General features: G+C 35.5%; 1 protein-coding gene across 2 annotated transcripts in view; it reads right to left on the bottom strand.

The window, feature by feature from the left end:
- Positions 1-830: 830 nt before the first annotated feature.
- The window catches only part of LOC125073773 (paired box protein Pax-5), a 95600-nt gene continuing 75079 nt past the window's right edge, over positions 831-21351 (bottom strand). For both annotated transcript variants that reach the window (XM_047684807.1, XM_047684808.1), the window contains 7 exons: positions 15799-15904; positions 11967-12135; positions 10482-10567; positions 9663-9798; positions 5268-5396; positions 3557-3665; positions 831-1040 (listed from right to left, as the gene is read on the bottom strand). In XM_047684807.1, coding sequence (XP_047540763.1) covers position 1040; positions 3557-3665; positions 5268-5396; positions 9663-9798; positions 10482-10567; positions 11967-12135; positions 15799-15904 — 736 coding nt within the window. In that variant the 3' untranslated portion in view covers positions 831-1039. The remainder of the gene's footprint in view (positions 1041-3556; positions 3666-5267; positions 5397-9662; positions 9799-10481; positions 10568-11966; positions 12136-15798; positions 15905-21351) is intronic.

The raw sequence follows: 21351 nt of genomic DNA, 5'->3' as shown, positions 1-21351 counted from the left end.
ACGATATCTTTGGCGATAATATTATTGCTTTAGTAAAATAATCTACATTAGAAGCAAAGATTGCATGTAAAGACGTCACTACAAGTCTTTGGCATACCTCTAAACTGTATGTTATTGAGATAGAAATCATACCATAAAATATGAAAACAGCAAAACCATACAAGGCGATATTTACAAACGTATAATAAACAAATAAAAAAATGGACGGAAACGATAAGATTTCGAACGTTATAATTACAACTAAAACAATTTCTACATTTGAACATATAATTCATACGATTTTACAATTCTATGATTTACCACAGACGATATAGATATACTAGAAACTAATTATAAAAAGTAAAAAAAAAGAAAAAAAAAAACAGAAATAATCTCATCGTAATTTCAAAACCTTTACAACATTAAGTACTTTGCATAATATATTAATTTACTTAAGCTTCACTGAACGCATATAGATACATAATTATGTACTTAATTATAACAATATAAAAAATAAATTAACTTAAACGAACAGTAACAGTAATAGAGAGGCTCTAATAAAACGCCATTGTGCTTAAGACAGTTTCGAAACAGATAATTAAAAATGAAACATTATAATTCTTACACAAAATATTCACTAAATGTAACCATTTTGAGGTAAGGGAAATAATAGATCTAATTCTAATTCTGACATTAAATGAAGTACATTATAATTGTTACAATATTATTTACATTTTACATTTAATGAAGAATTATCGATACTTTGGCTCTCTCGTTCATTTATTAAAAATAATGAGTATAAATGAATCGTTCGATTTGATTATAGTCTTGAGAAAGCTAAAGGAAAGCGATACTGACCTCGAAAATAAACAACTTTAACGAGAATAAAAATTATCGAATTGTACATATTAATTTATTTATCTACATATAATGAGATTTTCTAAAGGAATGGATAATGTTTAAACTAAAATTCTCACAATTCAATTTTACGTAGTGTCCTTAATCACTTATTTTCGTTGTGGCTTGCCGACAGCTATTGCTCGCACGGCGCCCGTTGATATCTGGAAATAAATGAAGTTTACATTTAATTCTATAATATAGAAAATATAATAAGTATTTAATTTTTACTTACTTTCTTCATATTTAGGAACATTTTTTGTAATAATTGATTTAGTTATTAGAACAATTGTAAGAGTTAGTACAGTTAATAATTATGATTTAAATATTATAATGATTTCATGTTTTATAAATATGTATGTCTAATTTGTGTGTGAATGTGTGTGTTAGCGTTCCAAATTTAAAAATCAAAACAATATAGATAAATAAACAACAGGGATGAAATGAAATATTTATACGTCATGATAGTACAAATTGGTGCGAATACTTGATATCTCCCTTTTATCCGTATTGAATCCGTTCAAAGCCCCTAACTTTGGAAAACTTTAAAAGCAGAGGAATCACTTAAATTTAATGCCCTATAAGTTACATCGGGTCCCTAGGGCATGAGCCCTTTGTCTGCGTCCTGGAAAAGAGGGATGAGCTGGCAAGTACGCGAGAGAATTGTCTATCACTGATACAACTTGCATTGGTGATTGGATTTTTGTTCAATTAGCGTTACTTTAATTTTATTAATGTATATTAGAACAACTGCTTATAGAATCAAACAAAAGTTTGTTGACAACAATTAAATTTGTAATTTTGTTACTCTTAAATAAAATCGAAAGTGTTGTTATTTAATATCAAAATAATTAAAATAAAAATTTCAAAATACATCATAAGATTAAAACGATAGTATTTCAATATGTTAAAAATTAATGATATTATTCCAGAAGCTGTAAATCAAATTCACATTATTTATGCAACGCTATTGTATCACATCCCTTTGAGTCATTCATGAAATATAAATCGCATCTGGTTTCAGGTAAAAAATACCAATTAGCAGGTAAATTTCGAATACGATCGAAGAGGAAAACCACAGGCGCTAACACATCACCCTGAGGTACACTAGGCTCGTACGTCGAAATCGTTCAAAGCTAATCTACAAATTTCGTCCCTATTGCTATTACAAATAGAGATTAAAATGGTTTAAAGATTATATTTATAGTCGTAACCTGTATAATGGTAGCCAGTGATAAAACGTACAGATTTATATCTTCCACACCGTCATTTGTATCGTGGCGGTTGTTAAACGTGAAAGCGATTTAAAGCTGGTAAAATTTGAGAAACGTAATGTGTGCGGTCGAGAACCTGGCCGGAGGGACTCAGACCCGGATTGAGGTACACGTGAATTAGATAATTGAATTAGTTTAGATCTAAATGTGGATTTATGTGAAGGTAAGATAGATATTTATGAAACAATTACATAGATTTCGTTAACGATAGTTTTAAAATTTTAGTCATTAAATAAATAAATAAATATTGGACAACATCACGTACATTACTCTGATCCTAATGTAAGTTGCTAAAGCACTTGTGTTATGGAAAAACAGAAGCAACGACGGTACCATAAACACCCAGACTCAAGACAACATAGAAAACTATTGAACTCTTTCTAGATCGACTCGGCCGGGAATCGAACCCGGGACCTCGGAGTCGCGCACCCATGAAAACCGGTGTACACACTACTCGACCACGGAGGTGGTCACCTCTATCAAAATGTATCATATTATGCAGAATTTATACAAACTATTCCTAGTGTCTTCGCTTCAGTAGATTTTGGATTACTTGTTCGATCTGGACAAAAACCCATCTCCGTATTTCAAACTATTCGACCAAAGAATTTAGAATGGTCATTTGAGGCATGGAATCGGGGACAAACAAACACACTTGTACACATTAATATCGATACAGAAGAATTTGCAATATTGCTCAAAATTTTATCACAATGTTTTAATGTGATTTAAATTCACAATTCTATGTTTAAGATTTTACTTTTGTTTATATAATTAGATAAATTCTAAAGCTGCGAATGCATTAAAAAAATAGTGGTCAACAGTTGGCTACTAAGTCCAGTATTTTGACGTAAGTACAAAGTAAAGTAAGTACTAAGTAAAGTAGTTTGACGTTTGGCGACTGTCAACCGTAGCTGTCACGGGCATCATGGCAATATAAAGTAGGCGCGTTTGTTTTAGTTCTTTTGCAGTGCGACACTTTATTTAGATATATAAGTCATCTCAGCTTTGTCCACGCCATTATTGGAGTTTTTACAAGTTTTCTTGTGACATTTCGCACCGTTAATTACGAATTTCTTATAAAGTAAAAACTAACATCACTTTGAAAAACAAATCGCCTGAGCCGGTCGAATAGATTCAGCGATTTTGTTGTCAAATTTTAATCGGTTACAATTTTTAATTTTAAAAAATGGCCTATAGGCGAATCGTTTGAGTCCCTAGTGGTTGTGAATATTACCTACCTTACAAACGTCCCTTTACAATTTTTATTTAGTATATTTTGTGATATTTGTGTATATATTTTATTATTAAAGTAATGATAATAGTGTTAAAGTGTATAGTTCAGATATGTCTTAAGATATTGTTAAATTTCTGTAAAGTATTTTCAGAACAAATATGTTCCTTACCACTTGGACAGCAAGCCGGTGGCAGCGGAATGAGAATAGGGTCCTCCGTACGGAGAGTATTGAGAGTAGGACGTCGCATACGCATAGTCACTGGCAAGGGTTGCTGTACCTGAAAAAAATACATTACATTACAATTTCATCTTCATATCCGTGTTAAAGTATCACTGCGTGGCAGAGGCTGCTCTTCCTTTTAAGGAGACGGTTTGGACTTATACACACGTGGCAGATTCTCATCCAACAAAGGCTGATCTCCTGAAAATATTTTCCTTTACCGTTGAACAGAAGTGAAGTTAACAAATTACTTAGCACTTGCTTGCCCCGGTTTATGTTGCTATTCAAGAAGCGATTTCTTTTTTTTGCGGTTGTTTGCATTGTCTTCAAGGTAAAATTTAAAAGTGTCCTTATAGAAAACATATCATAAGATTCAAATTCGCATGTGCGTATAAGAATCACTGATGGTTCGATATCCATAACTGCTATTTACTTTACTGATATTCAAAACCGATTCCTTAAATATAGGGGACAAGACTTCAAGAGAGAATAATAACAATGATTTTATTGGCTTACAATACACTATGTTACTTATAACAAAGAGGTTCTCTACCCCTAAACTAGGAGACCCGTCGTAGTGGCCAGTGATTTCCACATCAATGCTTACATTTGTTAGAGTTCTGATTAGGTTTAAATTTGAACAGCAATAAGTAGCTTCGCTATGACATAAGAAGGAAAACATCGTGAGATGAACTGCATTTAAAAGCGTAGCAGTGTTCGTCCAATTTCGTGAAACACTTGAATCTTTATCAATGATTTACTGAGTCCTCTCGCTTTTTATATGATAAAGAAAAAACATTAACGTGAATCAAATGAACCACTCTAATTTATCACAATTCAAAGACCAAGAAAATATAAAACACAAAGAATGAAAAGAATCCGAGTACCGAACTTAAAGTCGAGAAGTGCTCTCCACTGAAAATCTAATTTAGCCACCCTCCATAAAATACATATTGCCTTACAGAATTTTCGCACTTATTGCTTATAATTTCAAGTGTTAATATTGCGGGCCAGAGGTTTCGGGTCCTCAACGCTTTTGGTCTTTAATCTACCGCAATCTGTTTTGGTGGGAGGGGTGTTTAATAGCTCATTCGGGGCTCTATGCAAATAATTTTAAGGGGGGATACAGGAATATCATACGGCCTTTGTCTGAAGCGGGTAACGAACCAAAACATGATTTTGATGCAAGCTTCTTCGATGGATTCTGTGTCGGTTGTGAATTTTAGTGGGCGTGGTTAGTTAATAATTAATTTTGTGTGTTGTGGTATCATTGGGCTTTGATGTTTTGAAGTGTTTTTTTTTATATAAGGTATGTAATAAGTATTTCAGATGAAGGTAAATCGAATATGGTAAGTATATTTATAATTAATTATTGAGTTTTTATTTTCATAAAATAGCAATACTTTTGATTTGTTTTGTTTTACATATAAGTAAGTCTGTTGAATTCTTTCAATTTTTATCTTCACAAAACGAAAGAAGATTTTGATGATATTCATTGAATTTGAGCTAATTTAATTTATGTATAAAAAAATTCTCCGAAAACCTGAATTAAAAATTTGAGATATTTTTTTTTACTAACAGTAAGATTAAGTAATTGTTAAGATTACAACTCACTCCGTAGTACCTCTAAGAGATATAAATGCTTAAGTAGTTAACTTACCATCATAATGAGCATACGGCGGGTAGGGTGGTGCTGGTGGTTGCAGAACCACCAACGCTGCGGCGTCTGGACTTCCAGCTGCTGAGGGCGGCTCACCAGCTGCTGTTGATCCTGTGGAGTCGTTCGTCGCTGAAAATACGTCTTTACGTTAACAAGGTGCGTAGAAAACACCTAATAGATAGATACGCAATTTAAATATTAAATGTGCTATAAAATAATGAGACCAGAAAGCGTAAAAGATGGTCTTTTATTGCTTTGAGCAATCTCTTAGATGATCTTTGGTATAACATTTTAATACAATATATTTAACACAAATTATAAAATTAATATATAAAATATGATGTAGTCCTTAGGAAACATTTTTCGATAGTCTTTAATATTTTTGAAAGTGGGTATGCACAAAAATATTAGTGAAGTTTGTTTTCTTTTTGAACAGACACCAGCATCGATCTTCTATATTGGTAATTTCAGGTATTAATAAAAAGGTATATTGTTTTCTTTTGTTTAACGATAACAGATTTAATATAATAAATCATATCTAAGCTTATGACCCCATAAATTCAATTCTTTGACTCACTATCAATTTTGACCTCCAGGAATATCTAAAGTAAAAAACAAGAGAGATATTGATTTTCCAGTACTAAAAAAAAAAAACGTACTATAAAATTGGCTCGAATGTTTCCTTCAAATAAGGAATCAACAGTATCTCATGTTAATATTTTTCTTTATATCATTTTAATATTGAAGAAGTTCTTCGCAAAAAATAATGAGTATACAAATAAATTGAGAAAAGTAATTTTTTGGAATCATTTAAAAACAAACTAAACTTCAGTCACAAAATCCCGTCGTATCGACGATATCCTATTTTAGGCACGGATAGATTTAGAACATCTAAAACAATTTATTTTCAAAGTTGAAAAAACTGGAATGACAAAACAAATTGCTTGCGTGGATATTCGAATGGAATCAGTGCAACACGTAATTTGTGTAAAACATCGGTGACGCGTAAAACCTGCGATGCCTGAACTCTGATTGACTTTCATTCATTAAACGTATTTCAAATGAAATACATTGAACGAGATTATTCATTAGTTCATTTAAAATTAAGTATTGCAAAGAAGGAAATAAACATGGGCATAGTCCATAAATTAACCAACTAAGCTCCCTTACGGTTGCATGAGCAAAAATCTCTATCGAAAAATACAGATTAGCACATAGCACGATATAATCCTGTGATGTTTTTCCTCCTTAACCTGAATACCTATCCCAAAAAATAATAATTAAATAAGACAAAAGCTAAATAAATTATAAATATACAGAAAATGCTATTTTATTGTATACTAATTTCAACGCTAGTCCGAAGTCTAAGCGTACTCAGCAAGTTCCTATTCAGCCGAGAGACCAGCTCATTACAAATAATATGAAAAAACCATCTGAATGAATGGAAGTCGGAACTTATTCCCATGTGATTGATAAATCGAACAAAACGCATAGCGGATACGGCGTGATAGTTGACGTGACCGCAAGACGCTGCGGTCGATCAGAGCCACGTTGTGATGAGAAATAGTGGCCTTCGATTGTAGAGTGTTTGTTTTTTGTATCATCTTTATCGGACTTAATAATAAAAAACGTGCAACACTAAGAAGGTTATATGGGTAAAAAAAATATGGGAAACACCTCGTGAATTGCTTGCTTGCTTGAAAATAAACTTTTGTAGCCATTAATCGAAATAAAGATTTCCGATGAAATTTCATCAAAATTTTTAATAGAAGGTATTTAATGTAATAAAAATGAAATATAAAGTATCAATACATTTATATACTACTGCGGGACGAAGGACGTTACTCTTAAACAAAACTGTTGCAACTTAATTTACACTGCTCCTGTGCGGTATATACTGACAAACTTTATTTTCTTAACGAAGCGCGAGTTGTATTATAAACATGAATACAGTACATCAACAAGAGCCGCTTGAACTACTTGTCATAGAAAAGTATATTTGAAACCGATTTTTAACTTTTAACTACTGAGATTCATGCCGGTTCTTCTCAGTAAAATCTACTTTCCAAGCCGGTGGTAGCTTTAGGTTTAATACAGTTCTGTAAAATGCCAATCCAAAAGTGCCTGTAAAAGCCTACTTGAGTAAAGTACATTTTGATTTTGTCAAACGCGAAGTATTCTTTCAAGTTTTATTTGGTAGAACTTAATGCAGTTAGGTGACGTTAATGTGACGGACATTTTAGGGGTTGATGCTTTAAAATTAGGTCCATGCGATTGAGAATAATAATTATGTAAACCACTATTGGTTACATATGAGCATGCATTGGAGTAGCGTGTTGGAATATGCTCCATACCTTATCTTCAAAGGGACAGAAAGCTTTAGCCCAGCAGTGGGAAATTTACAAACTGTTAATGTAAAAAAAAAAAACACTATTTCTCTATAGTATATCTGTTGGTATTTAGAGTATTTTGATCCTTTACAATATGTAAAAGCACATATGACAAATTCACTTGTAGTTTTCCAACAAGTAGCCTTTAGATTCAAGTGTTCTATTCATTTGAGATGGCTTTGTTTCATAGTAAATGATAATAGTGAATGAGAGTAAAGTCGTTGACCCACTATAAGCTAGACAGGTGCTCACGTTACCTGCGCACGCGTCTTGTATTACTGGGAACACAAGGATGTGGTCGAGATGACATTATATCCCATTGTGATGATATCCGCCCTATACTTTCTGTATCTTCCAGTTTAATGTATCAGCGTAACTTAGATTTGGATGAATCGAATAATTATTACTATCGAATAGATTTAATTCGAATATCCATTAATTTATCTATGTAATATCTAAGAAATCTTGTCACAATTCCACATAGACAGTTAGATTTGTAGAGTGATTTGTTATATGTTAAATTCATTTATCACATCTCTTACTATTTATTGTGTAGTACACAATTTAATTATATCACGACAATACATAGAAATATGTGATGCACAAATCGCTTACTAATATTTCTTCGAGACAAATTTTAGGTTGTGGCTGCATGCATAGGTGAACTATCCATCAGCTTCTGTGAGGTATGTTGACAAATATATTTCATTTTCATTGATATCTTTTTTCATATTTTAGAAATATCTTGTAAGCAGCTATGATATATCAATGAAATAACCTTTATTTAAATACCTTATTTTATTATTGGATGAACATCTCTTTATATGGATAACGTTTATTTATTGTCACCAAAATATTGCTTAAATGAAAGTAATTCCATTGGAATTTTTATGTCCAAACCGTTGAATACAATAAAACGAAGCGACAAAAACAATGCCAAACAATTCCAGCGATATCTCTATCACTAAACAATCAAGGTCATGACACGAGACTCCATTTCACCATTAATGATTAGTCACGCCCTGAAAGACTGCGGTGACAAGCTGTGAAGTTATAACTGTTCCTAGATGCCTACGTGAATTTGTGGCTAACCAACGTTTGAAGGTCAATGTTTAGTATGAACGTCTTATTCCGGGATCTCTTACTTTGTTTTAATATCTAGATAAAATAATAAAAAATCCATACTAATACTAAACCCAATATACATGAACTAGTACCAGAAGATGCATCGTTTCGGAAAAAACGATTGTCGCCTTGCATTAAACATTCATATAAAGTCTAACTCGCATTTTAAATTACAATTTTAAAATATATTTGTAATTGTAAAGCTATCACTGATGGTAAATCTAAATTGTATCGAGAAGTACGTACGCTAAGAACCCAGTAGTTACTTTTCCACTAATGAAATTACATCGGTATGTTAATTGAATAAATTGTTCGTAAAGCCAATTTGAAGGGTTTAGATTCGTGAATGCTATTTACGTTACACAACCTTTATGTTACAAGACGCAAGGCTTTGCTTTCCTTTACAATATATGGTAGGTAGGTAGCCATTTGTTAGTCGTAAGAACAACGTTCGAAGAAAAATCTCATCCAAAAGTAATGGAACCATATCTTGCCAAGCACTTAACTTTTTTATGTTTACAATTTCATCTCCAGCTCGATATTAAAGGAGTTATGTACAGTTTTCTTAAAAACGATCAGGTTTCGGAAAAAATAGATTTATTTTATTTATCGAATCATTTAAAAAAAGAACAGTATACAATATCTTTTTTATTGTTAGACTACACTATACCATTAGGATTGTCCTTTTATTGTTGACGTCAAAATCTGATACAATAAATTGTAAGACCCATTGAAACAACGACAAGAAATGGATTATTTCAAACCTGAAATGAACCTCAAACCAAACTGTCAGACAATTATAATAGTTTACCTAGCCATATGACATTTTAATAAATCCTACCTAATTTCGAAGATGTCGAATAGCATTTGTATCACTTACCAGAATGAGGGGTGTAATGGTGCGCAGGGTGTTCGTACGGAGCGTCGAACAGTTCCCCGTAATATCCGGTACCACCTCCTAGCTCTGATAGCAGCTTGTATTCGTCTTTTAGACTCCATTTTGATGATGACCACAGCTGAAACAAAACTCAATATAAAACATCTGAAATATGAAGTTACAGCTGGAAATATGGAACAGAAAACATAAAGACTTGGATTGAGAAGAGATGGTCCAATATTTAAATATTTTTATTATAGAAAATTGGTTGGGCAAATGGGATACCTAAAGGTTATTAGGTATTACCAATATTGGCCATTAATATGGCCACTACTGCTCTTATAAATTAGCCTGGTTAGAAGTTTTAACCATTCCTTACATCGCCAAACTTTAGGTACTAAGTAGTTATGTCCCTTGTGCCTGTAGTTCCACTAGCTCACTCGCCATTCAAACTGGATACAATTCTAAGTATTGCTCTTTGGCGGTTGAATAAGGGATTCGTGGGTGACACCTACACAGGCAGGCTTTCACAAACCAAGTAATTTACTTACATAATCACTAACAGCTTTATCTATAGTTGTTGGGTTTGATCAATTAAACAATGCTGTGTCCTCTTCTTTCGAATGTAAAATGAATAAGGACAGAAAGAGAGAGAGATACACAAACCACGATACACAAACTGTTACATGTTAATAATATAATGACAATTTATACGAACGAAGAACTTTTGTACGATTTGTTTTAAAGCTTAAGTTCTTTTAGCATTTCCTAGACTGGTCTAAGCATGTTTTTTTTAAATTACTTCAATATATTTTGACTTACATTGGAATATATCTGGTCGCCATTGTAATGACTTCTTTGTCTCTTAACGTCGTCTTCTGAATGGCTGTTGAAGTCTCTGTTTTCATCTGTTGACAAAAAGATTGTATTTAACAATGTTACAAATATATTTTGAAGGCATCAGAATATTCAGTTATTTGTATAAGTTCAGAAAGCCAAAACAAGAAAAAACTTATTTCGGAATAAAAAACATATTTTAAACTGATAATAAATTCGTTGAGTTTACTGAGTTTCTGACTGTTTCTCGAAGCGGTGGTAGCATTAACTTTTAATATAATTCTGTAAAATGGTCATTCAAAAATGCTTGTAAACTCGAATAAATTCTATTTAGATTTATTTTTGTTAGCTGATTATTAAAAACTGTCTTATTACTTACAAATAAAAATCTTTAAAATTTGAACATTAACAAAGGTACTCTTTAATAAAATGTACATACATAATGTACCAAGCCATTGTTATAGCAAAATTTCTGAAATAACGCAGCGAATTTAAGAGAACTTATAACTTAATATAATATGGTCACAATTTGTGCACCGCGCTTAATAGCACACTAAATCTTGTCGTTCTGCTGAGCGCACACCGTGGCGGATAGTGATGTGAATTTTCAATGACATGCTATCGATAAAATAATGACAATGACTAAAAAAGTATAAAACTATTTCTATCATACTTGAATATCATTTCGTTACTCGGAAATTGGTTACTGTAGAAAGTATTTGATTTTAATTGTTACTACTACTAGATATATTAAGACAAGGTGAAATTTAGATTTTAATGCAATACCGAATATTTATACAAGATTAATATCGACACAATATTGTTCAGACTTTGTTATAATATGAAAATGTATAAGATTTATAAACAAAACACATTGAGATAAAAATGCCACTCACTTCAAGATATTTCAAAATACGTAATTTTATTTTTGAGCGAAAGAAGATGTTTTTTTATGATTTGATTTGGTGCATTTTTTATCAATCAAATTATTTTAAAATTAATTAAATATTTTTTGATATAATTCATCGACATTATGTTAAGCATCTCTATTTCGGAGACAGTACGTGGAGCGCGGGAAAGCCAGTAATATTTTAATCCCTATGTCCCTGTGTCATTACTTACAAGTTTTCGGGACAAAAAGAGATTTACAGCGGAACCCTTCAGTTTAAGTGGAAAACTTGCTTGAAGAAATACACAATTGAATCTTATTTTACCTAGATTCGAAAAACTTTTGACTTAAAATTGAAATTTATTACAAACGTAAAGTTCCCACTGCTGTTTAAACGCCACTTGAATAGAAGGTTGGGAGCTTGGACATCAGTTTACGGAAATCTAGATAAGTTTTAATTGGCCTGCGTGCGGATTGATCCTTAGATTTTGGGATCTGAAGCCCTATAATCAAGCACTTAACCAAGAAGACATAATATAATTAGTACAATTGATCCATTGTTACCAATTTCCGATTCTTACCTTGATCCTCATGTCTCTTTCTCTTCAAACCATTTCCATTGTGGAGACCGTCCACCTGTTCGATGCCCAGGATACCGTTGATGCTGTAGCTTCCGGTGTTGTTGACGTGCTCCGTGGTTGGGGACAGAACGGCTGTGGTACCAGGAGCGTTACCAGCGTGGGTTATCACCTGCAACAAAGTGTAATGATGATAAAAGTGATACAGAGTAACAAATAACAATTAACTACGTCATAAAAAATAACGTCCAATTTTGTTTGACTACTTGTGTGTTTGTTTGTGTGTTACGGTCTACTGAACGGTTAATCTATTGGACGGCAGATAGTCAAAAAACAATGAAGAGTTTTTAAGCTCTTCAAGTTATAATAATCACGACGATCTGATGCTATATATTTTTTTTTTTTTTTTTTTATGTCATAAGGTGGCAAACGAGCAGGAGGCTCACCTGATGGAAAGTGACTACCACCGCCCATGGACATCTGCAACACCGGGGGGCTTGCAGGTGCGTTGCCGGCCTTTCAGGAAAGAGTACGCTCTTTTCTTGAAGGTTCCCAAGTCGTATCGGTTCGGAAAAATCGCCGGCGAAAGCTGGTTCCACAGAGTGGTTGTGCGAGGCAGAAAATGTCTTAAAAATCGCGCTGTTGTGGATTTTCGGACATCTAGGTGGTGCGGGTGATATTTGGAATTTTGACGAGATGTCCGAAGGTGAAATTCAGCAGCCGGGATTAATCCGAACAATTCCTCGGAACATTCCCCGTGATAAATTCTGTAGAAGATGCAGAGCGATCCAACATCTCTACGCAAAGCCAAAGGATCAAGCAGATCGGAAAGGGCTTGATCGTCGATAATTCGAGCCGCTCTACGTTGGATACGGTCAAATGGAAGGAGCTGGTACTGGGGAGCACCCGCCCAGAGGTGAGAGCAGTATTCCATGTGAGGCCGAATTTGCGCCTTGTATAGTCTTAGACGATGGGCCGACGTGAAATACTGTCTTGCCTTGCTGAGCACACCAAGCTTTTTTGATGCCAATTTGGCTTTGCCTTCCAATTGACCGCGGAACTGAACGAGACTCGAAACATCAACGCCAAGTATTCCGATACTAGCTGTAGCGGCTAACGGAATGTTCTCGAATCGTGGAGATACGACAAATGGTGTTTTTTTAGCAGTTAACGCGCAAACTTGCGTCTTTTTGGGGTTGAAGTGAACTAGGTTTAGCCGACCCCAGTTCGAGACTTTGTTTAACGAAGACTCGATTTCAGATACAAGTTTGTTCCGGTTTTCTTCGACATTTTCCCGAGAAATATTAGCACGGCCGGTGTATGAGGTGTCTACGGTGCTGTCGTCTGCATAGCAATGAATGTTACTGATTTGCAACAAGTCATTGATATGCAGAAGAAACAGAGTGGGTGATAGAACGCAGCCTTGTGGAACACCAGCATTGACGAATTTTAAGTCAGAGCATGCACCGTCGACAACGACCTTGATGCTCCGATCTGCCAAAAAACTGGTAATCCAATTGCATAATTTCCCGGGAAGCCCATAGGAAGGAAGCTTCGAAAGAAGCGCTTTGTGCCACACGCGATCGAAGGCCTTCGCTATGTCCAGACTGGCTGCTAATGCCTCCCCTTTGCTCTCAACTGCTTCCGCCCATCTATGAGTAAGGTAAACTAGAAGATCACCGGCTGAGCGACCCCGACGGAAACCGTACTGGCGGTCGCTAATCAGCTGGTACTCCTCTAGGTACCGCAGGAGCTGGCAGTTTATAATGGACTCCATTACCTTGGAGAACAAGGAGGTGATGGCTATAGGCCTATAATTGGACGGGTCTGAGCGGTTGCCCTTTTTAGGGATCGGATGCACCAAAGCAGTCTTCCAGGAGTTCGGGACGACGCCGAATGCATAGGATTGCCGGAAAAGACGCGTTAAGACCGGCGCCAAATCGGGAGCACAAGTCCGTAGCACGATTGGAGGGATGCCATCGGGTCCACTCGACTTATGAATATCCAAGGAAAGAAGTGCTTTACGAACTGCACTTTGCCGGAATTTAACCTCCGGCATCGTGGTATCACACCGCGGGATTGTTGGTGGTGACTTTCCTCGGTCATCCAGAGTCGAGTTCGCTGCGAAGAGAGAGCCTAAAAGATCAGCCTTCTCCTTCGCTGTATGGGCCAATGACTCACCGTCCTTGTGCAGAGATGGTAAGGAAGGCTGACAGAAATTCCCTAAGACAGCCTTGGCGAGAGACCAGAACGCACGTGTTCCTGAAGGGAGGCGCACCAGTCTCTCGCCAATTCTGCCAATGTACTCCGTCTTCGCCTTAGCTATCACGTTTTTGAAGGATCTAGAGGCAGAGTTATATTCCTTTCTGATTGCGCTGGTATTTACATCACGAGACGCTGATGCGTTAGCCCAGTCTTGGTAGCGTTCCCATTTTCTGCGTGAAGCCGTTTTGCAGAAACGACCAAACCAGGGCTGGGACTTGCCACCGATGGGGACCGCAGAATACGGAATGAATAGTTCCATACCCTGAAGTACCACATCGGCAACAGAGTCAGCAACAACACTCGGATCATCCGGCGAGAAACAAACCTGCCCCCATGGGTAAGATGCAAAGAAGGACCGCATCCCATCCCAATCTGCTGACCTGTAGTGCCACACTCGGCGGCAGCCCACGAAACGAGGTCGTGAGTAACGCGCAACCGGCACTGTACTTCGGACGAGACAGTGGTCCGACGAGCCCAGAGGGGGTTCGACGATAACCTGGTAGCCATCCGGATGGGAAGTCAGCAGAAGGTCCAACAGGGAAGGTGTATGATCCTCCACGTCTGGTATTCGCGTTGGCGAGGGGACTAGTTGTGTCAAATCATATGCTAAAGCGAAGTCGAGAACAGATCTACCCGCATGATCGGTAGTGCGCGATCCAAGCCATTCGGCATGGTGAGCATTAAAATCGCCAAGAATAACGATCTCTGCGGATGGGATCTGCTGCAGTACGGAATCTGTAGCCATTTGGACGTGCTCAACCAGTCGGTCGGTTTCGGCATTACCGCTATGGGACCTATAAAGGCAAGCGTAGATTCGCGGATGGTCGTCACAATCTACACGCAGCCAGATAATTGATAGGTCCTGTCCTTCAAGGCTGCCGAGGCGTCGAGAGCAGATATCATCTCTGACGTAAACGCACACCCCAGCTCGTGGTACAAAGGAATGTTCCAATTTATACCCGGGGTAGGAAAGAAAAGTCGTATCGGCAGGAGAAGATATCTGAGTCTCGGTAAGAAAGAGCAAGGCCGGCTTCGCCGTCTCAAGGTGAAAGTGGACGGCGTTCAAGTTCGAGTTGAGTCCCCTTATGTTGCAGAAGTCCACAGTGAGGGTGGTAGGGGTTGCCTTATGATGCCTGCTCCGCTTGCCCCGAACAGTGGCGAGCGCAAAATTGCCCCCCCCAGAATTCGGAGGGCAGCCTGGGCATCCCTGCTCAGGTGGTGTATGTCCTGAGCATGGATGCCCAGAGAGGGATTCTCCACCGCAGTCGCTGATGGTACCCTCCTGGGGTAATGTAACCAAATTCTGCACAACCATCATTTTTAAGGGGGGGGGGGGTATCGGGCCTCCGGGACTCTCACATACCAGACGAAACGCGGTAACATAGCTACCACTTCACGCCGATTTTAAGTGAGAGAGTGGTACTTCCCCGGGCGTGCCGGCCCATTCGGCTGCAACCCGAAGGTATGCAGTGTGGCACTACCACTTACAAAATATAATATATAATATAATATAATATATAATTCTATAATATATAGAATGAAAATGATTGTATTTTATCAGTATACATACAGAAACAACACTGCCTTGCGCAGAACTGATCTCCTGCTCCTGTTGTTGTTGTTGTTGTTGATTGTGCGCGTGCTTCGCCTTTTCTGCTGCCTTGTTGCGGACGATCCTGCGAAACACAATTATTTTTAATCAAATGTAAGGATACCATTTATATACTGGCACCATATATGAAAAAATAATCTGTACTAATAAATCCGTCTTTCTGTATGTTGCTTTTTCACGGTTAAATCACTGAACCGAAATCAATGTAGTTTAGTATGAAGCAAGCTTGAAGACCAAGGAAGGTCATGGGCTATTTTACGACTAAGGCTAACCTAACCCTGACGAAAAATACCGAAGGCGCGAGCGAAGCTATAGGCGACACCTAGCTTATTAAATATCTTAGAAAGTTAAACAAGGGCACGGAATAATACCCTTAATGATACCGAATATTTTAAATGTTCAAGCGACTTCGTTTGTTTGTTAAGTTTTATTCATTAAATTTGCGTATAACTAAGATACTTTCTATAATGAGCGTCGTAGCGATTCACTTCGCTGTCTTTATAAAAATTTTACAAATCCTATGATTATACTCATTGCTGTTTTTTACCTTTTTTAATTTAGCCACGTCAAACATCTCATTAGAAAATCTTGGTGGTAGGGCTATGTGCAAGCCCGTCTGGGTAGGTACCACCCACTCATCAGATATTCTACCGCCAAATAACAGTACACTGTATTGTTGTGTTCCGGTTAGAAGGGTGAGTGAGCCAGTGTAATCACAGGCACAAGGGACATAACATCTTAGTTCCCAAGGTTGGTGGCGCATAGGTGATGTAAGGAATGGTTAATATTTCTTACAGCGCCTTTGTCTATGGGCGGTGGTTACCACTTACCATCAGGTGGCCCATATGCTCGTCCGCCAACCAATGCCATAGAAAAAAAAAAAAATTATGTTAAAACTATGATGATGATGACGTGCTGAAAGATTACGGTCGCGGCAGCATTTCAAGGAAGACCAGCCAACTACGCAAGATATATCATAGTGCATAATTGTGTGTGTAAACACATGTGCACTCTCATAATCCATGGGACGGTAAATCCGACACAACAGGAGACTTCAAATGCAGGAGCAACGGCTTTACGGGCTTCAGAAGCACGGTGACACTTCTAACTTCAAGACTTCAGCCTGTTACTAAGAATTTTTCGACACAAGAACCCAACCTTTTATCCAGAGATTTGAATCCAGAACATCGAGATTTGTGACCTTAGACCAACGATGCAGTAAGCTATAATTATAATATGAATAATATAGGCAATAAGTAATCATCATCCAAAATAATTATATCAACGGACATGGAAGTTCCATTAGCAAAAAAGTGCTTCTGCGTCTAGCGACGCCACGTGGCTACATCAATGCGTAATTTGGTCGCGGCGTTTGCGATTTGCAACGCTTCCGTTGCATTGTGTCGCTCGACTGTCGCGCGGCTGATTTATTGGAAATGTGGTGGGATTCTTAGGGTTTTTTATTAATATTTTGTTTTTATATGAAATATTTAGGTGGAACAGCAAATGGATCATCTGATTGCATCACCTTCGCACATTGTCGCCGTAATTTTTAACCATTTCTAACATCTCCAATGCGCCTCCAACTGCGGGAATTTAGTTGTTATAACCTCTGTCCCTGTACACTGGCTCACTCAAACCGTAGCACAGCAATACAAAATATATTGATTGATTTAATTAAATATATCTATAGAACTAAATAAATACGAAATGTAAAATTTTTTCAAAGCATTTTCAAGTCAAGTTACTTAGTTTCTTGCCGGTTCTTCTCGGTAGAATCCACATTCCAAACTGGTGGAAACTTTCCGTTTAAAAAAATTCTGTGATATTACGATTTAAAAATTCTTATAAAATATATTTTGACTTTCTGAAAACAATTAAAATTAATTTATCATAACCTATTCCCACGTAAAGAAATACCAACGCTTAAAATGAAATATATTATTGATAATACCTATAAAATATTTATACGATGGTTTCCTGGAGCAGTCATTTCTGTTTAACAAAATGCAATTTGTGAAGTAGTAAGCAAATTTAAGGATCCACATTGCAATGTCATTATTTCGTATCGCGGCCATTTTGCCGCCGTCGCGGGGTTGACAGTTCATTTCCCGCCATGATGGATAGCGCGCGCGGTGAATTATTGCTAGCATCTCAGAAGTTGACATATGCAAAAATTGTTTTGCAAACTTATTATAATAGAAAGGTCACACTGAAATTAGGGCTGTAATAGACTCATCACTTTTTTTTTTTGATAGAGTATCAGGTTGATTTACGTCCCTTTTATTTTGCAGATTGTGTAGTTCTACCTTTGTTATTTAAATGATAAATTGTTATTCGTTTTTGTTTTCATATTCAGCTTTGTTGTGGGACGTTTGTAATAAATTCTATATAAATAAATAGTTAAAGTTTTTTTTTAAGCTATGCACTACATATACAAATATATATTCAAAATAATACATAAAAACTAATATTATTTAGTTTTAATAGCAAATAATAAAACATTTATTTACTAATATTAAAAATTTATACCGGTACACAATGAGAATATTTGTTGAATATAATATATTTAAAAGACGGATGCATTCTATAAAGGGTAGATTTTTATAATGGTAACATTGCAAAAACCAGGAACTATAAGCTTCCGGTCGGAAGGGTTATTTGTGTACCCTTACATTTTAATATCTTCCTTTGCGAAATAATTCATTCTATTATTGGCGAATATTTGTAATTTATTACTTTTAATATTATGCGGTAGGAGATATAGGTACACTTCTTAGTAGTCGATACCATAAAAATGGTAGGTATTCATTGCTAACCATATCAATAAATATTTTATTTATCACTAGTTCCGAACGAAATTATTTCGAAAAGAATCGGCAAGATAATCAATATTTTCACAATTGCTCAAATAAACATTAGCTGCATGTTATTTATTTAAGCAACCAATAAATACACATGTCGTGTATAGAAATCAATCAACTAATATTCTTTTTTTTTTTAATTTCATATTAAAAGGTGACCCAGCACACTGTCATCATTGCTGATAAAATTGGCACTGTATATTAACCAATACGCACCGCCAACTCTAGGAACTATGCATATAACGCTGGCTCACTCACACTTCAAACAGAAACACAGGAATACAACATCTTATCACAGTGCAATGCTTTAATTGCTGTTGACTGTGAAATAAATAAAGAATTTCGGTAACCTTGCACAAAGCCCGGACTGTATATATTATATATCAAACCATTAGTGTAGACAAATTCACATAAAATTAGAATATTTAATATTATATAATTATTACCAATAACTTTAGCTATAGTTAAATCTTAATAATTTTTACATATTTTTGCAGAATTCAAATTATCTACAAAAATAGGTTATGGTAACAGTAATAACGTAACAGACTAAATATAATCGCATGTATATATTAGTATAGATTAAATAAAACTATGAAACATATGCATGATTAAACGATGAAACTAATAAAAAAAAAACTTATCGAAATCGTTGATAAGCAAAACACGACATGATAAAATACCCAGTGTCGACGCTCTCGACCCCATAAACAACCTAACCCAAATTATCCTATCTGACAAATTATTCAGTTTTCGCGCGGCAAAAAACCAAATGTCAAAATGGGGTTGCCAGAATTATAGCTTCAATTACCCGCCGTCGGTCCGCCCTCGATTAAAAATGTCTTCACGTCTCGCAACTTGGCGTTTTTTTAATGTTTTTTATTTTATTATTATTGTTTCGGAAGGGCGATTTTATGGTTATGATTTTACTTGTTAAATTTTTTCAGGCGTATTTTATTTTTATTTGAATTTTTATTAAGTGATATATGAGCCACTCGATTTTATTGCATTTCGACCTCGTATAATACTGGTACATTTTGATTTATGTAAATTTTTGACCAATAAAGGTAAATTTTATCCCGTTTATTTTTGACATAATAAATTAATGATTCTTAAATCAAATTTTTACTAAGCACAGATTTATACATACTAGAAATATTTTATTTTAAGCCACAGATAAAAAAGATTAAACTTTTAAAGTAACGCAAAACAAAAACAGATAATCCAATTTCAAAATTGCACAAATTCAAAAATTCGAGGGTCGGACGATTTACCCCGAATCCGGTGCCAAATACTTTCGTATTTATACATCATGAGACCGCAGCCGTCGACGGGACATTACGGGCACGTGACCGTCACGTGTCCGACACGTTTCAGGCACGTGATCGGGGGTGAGACGCGCTTGTATGGAGAATTACTTTAAAATTGACTTCGAATCGACCTTTTGAATTTTGAGATGTAATCTAGGCTCAATAAGTGTTTATAATCTGAATTCATTTGATAATCGTGGTCATTGAAAGGGTTTATTAAATGTTGCTAATAAATAAAACTAAATAAAAAAACATTTGAATATTATAATGCATATAGATTGAATTTAACACGATCATAAGATTCATTTTAATTGGAAACTAGCTCAATCTGCGGCTTCACCCACGCGAAATTTACAAAACTTTACCTACATCACACCAATTATAATAACTATCGCCCTTAAAGTATCTTTATACCAAATTTAATCTAAATCAGTTTAGCGGTTTAAGCGAGGTTTAAGAAAACAGACAGAGTTATTTTCGCATTTATAATATTAGTATATATTTCAGAACAACCCCGATATATATTTATCACAAACATTATTTAACGATCTTATTCTGGCAGCAATGTTATAAATATTATTACATTACTGTATAAATTCGTATCTATTAATAGTGATGTTCTCAATACCTACTGAAGCATTTGATTATAATACGCAAAACGTTTGATATGGATACGATACAACACATATTTATACGAATATTATAAAGTAACTCCGTCTGTTGGTTCTTTCACTTCCAAACTTGGTATAAGTAAGGTTGAAATCCAGGGAGTAAAATCTTTTTTATGCCTTATACCCCAAACAAAGGCTTAAAAAGACTTTTTTCTCATGAATCTGTTTCTGAGTTTTCATACCTACTATTGCATGTATATTTTAACTTTTTCTACGTAGCACTTAACGTAGCGAAGGCATAATGGGCGTGGCTTTAAGTGAAGGTACGAAAAAGATGTTGAAATGTTTTCACCGAAAAACTAAGCGATTTCTCCCCTTTATGGAAAGTTTGTGTTACTCTCCTTTGTTTTAAAGAGGACTCTATTGTAATGTGTTAGCGTTTATTTTTGTTTGTTTATTAAATACGTATGGAAAGAGTTAGGTGGGGTTGTGAAAACAGCGAACAATTTCTTTTGAAAATACTGTGACAAAGAAATATCGGTATACTGCTATGTTTGTGCTTATGAATAAGGAAAAGTAACATTTTTTATATATCCTTTTTTGGCATCTCATACATGCAAAATCAGCCCCTAGTGTTGCAAGTTAAAATGACTATATTATATAGTTATTTATATGTTTTTAAAATTTTATATATATAATTAGAAATTTAATTAGACACGTAAATTT

Source organism: Vanessa atalanta, chromosome 25 (genome assembly GCF_905147765.1).
Source record: "Vanessa atalanta chromosome 25, ilVanAtal1.2, whole genome shotgun sequence".
NCBI lineage: Eukaryota > Metazoa > Arthropoda > Insecta > Lepidoptera > Nymphalidae > Vanessa > Vanessa atalanta.
The sequence above is the reverse complement of the archived record's forward strand: the minus strand, read 5'-3'. Positions and strand labels throughout refer to the sequence as shown.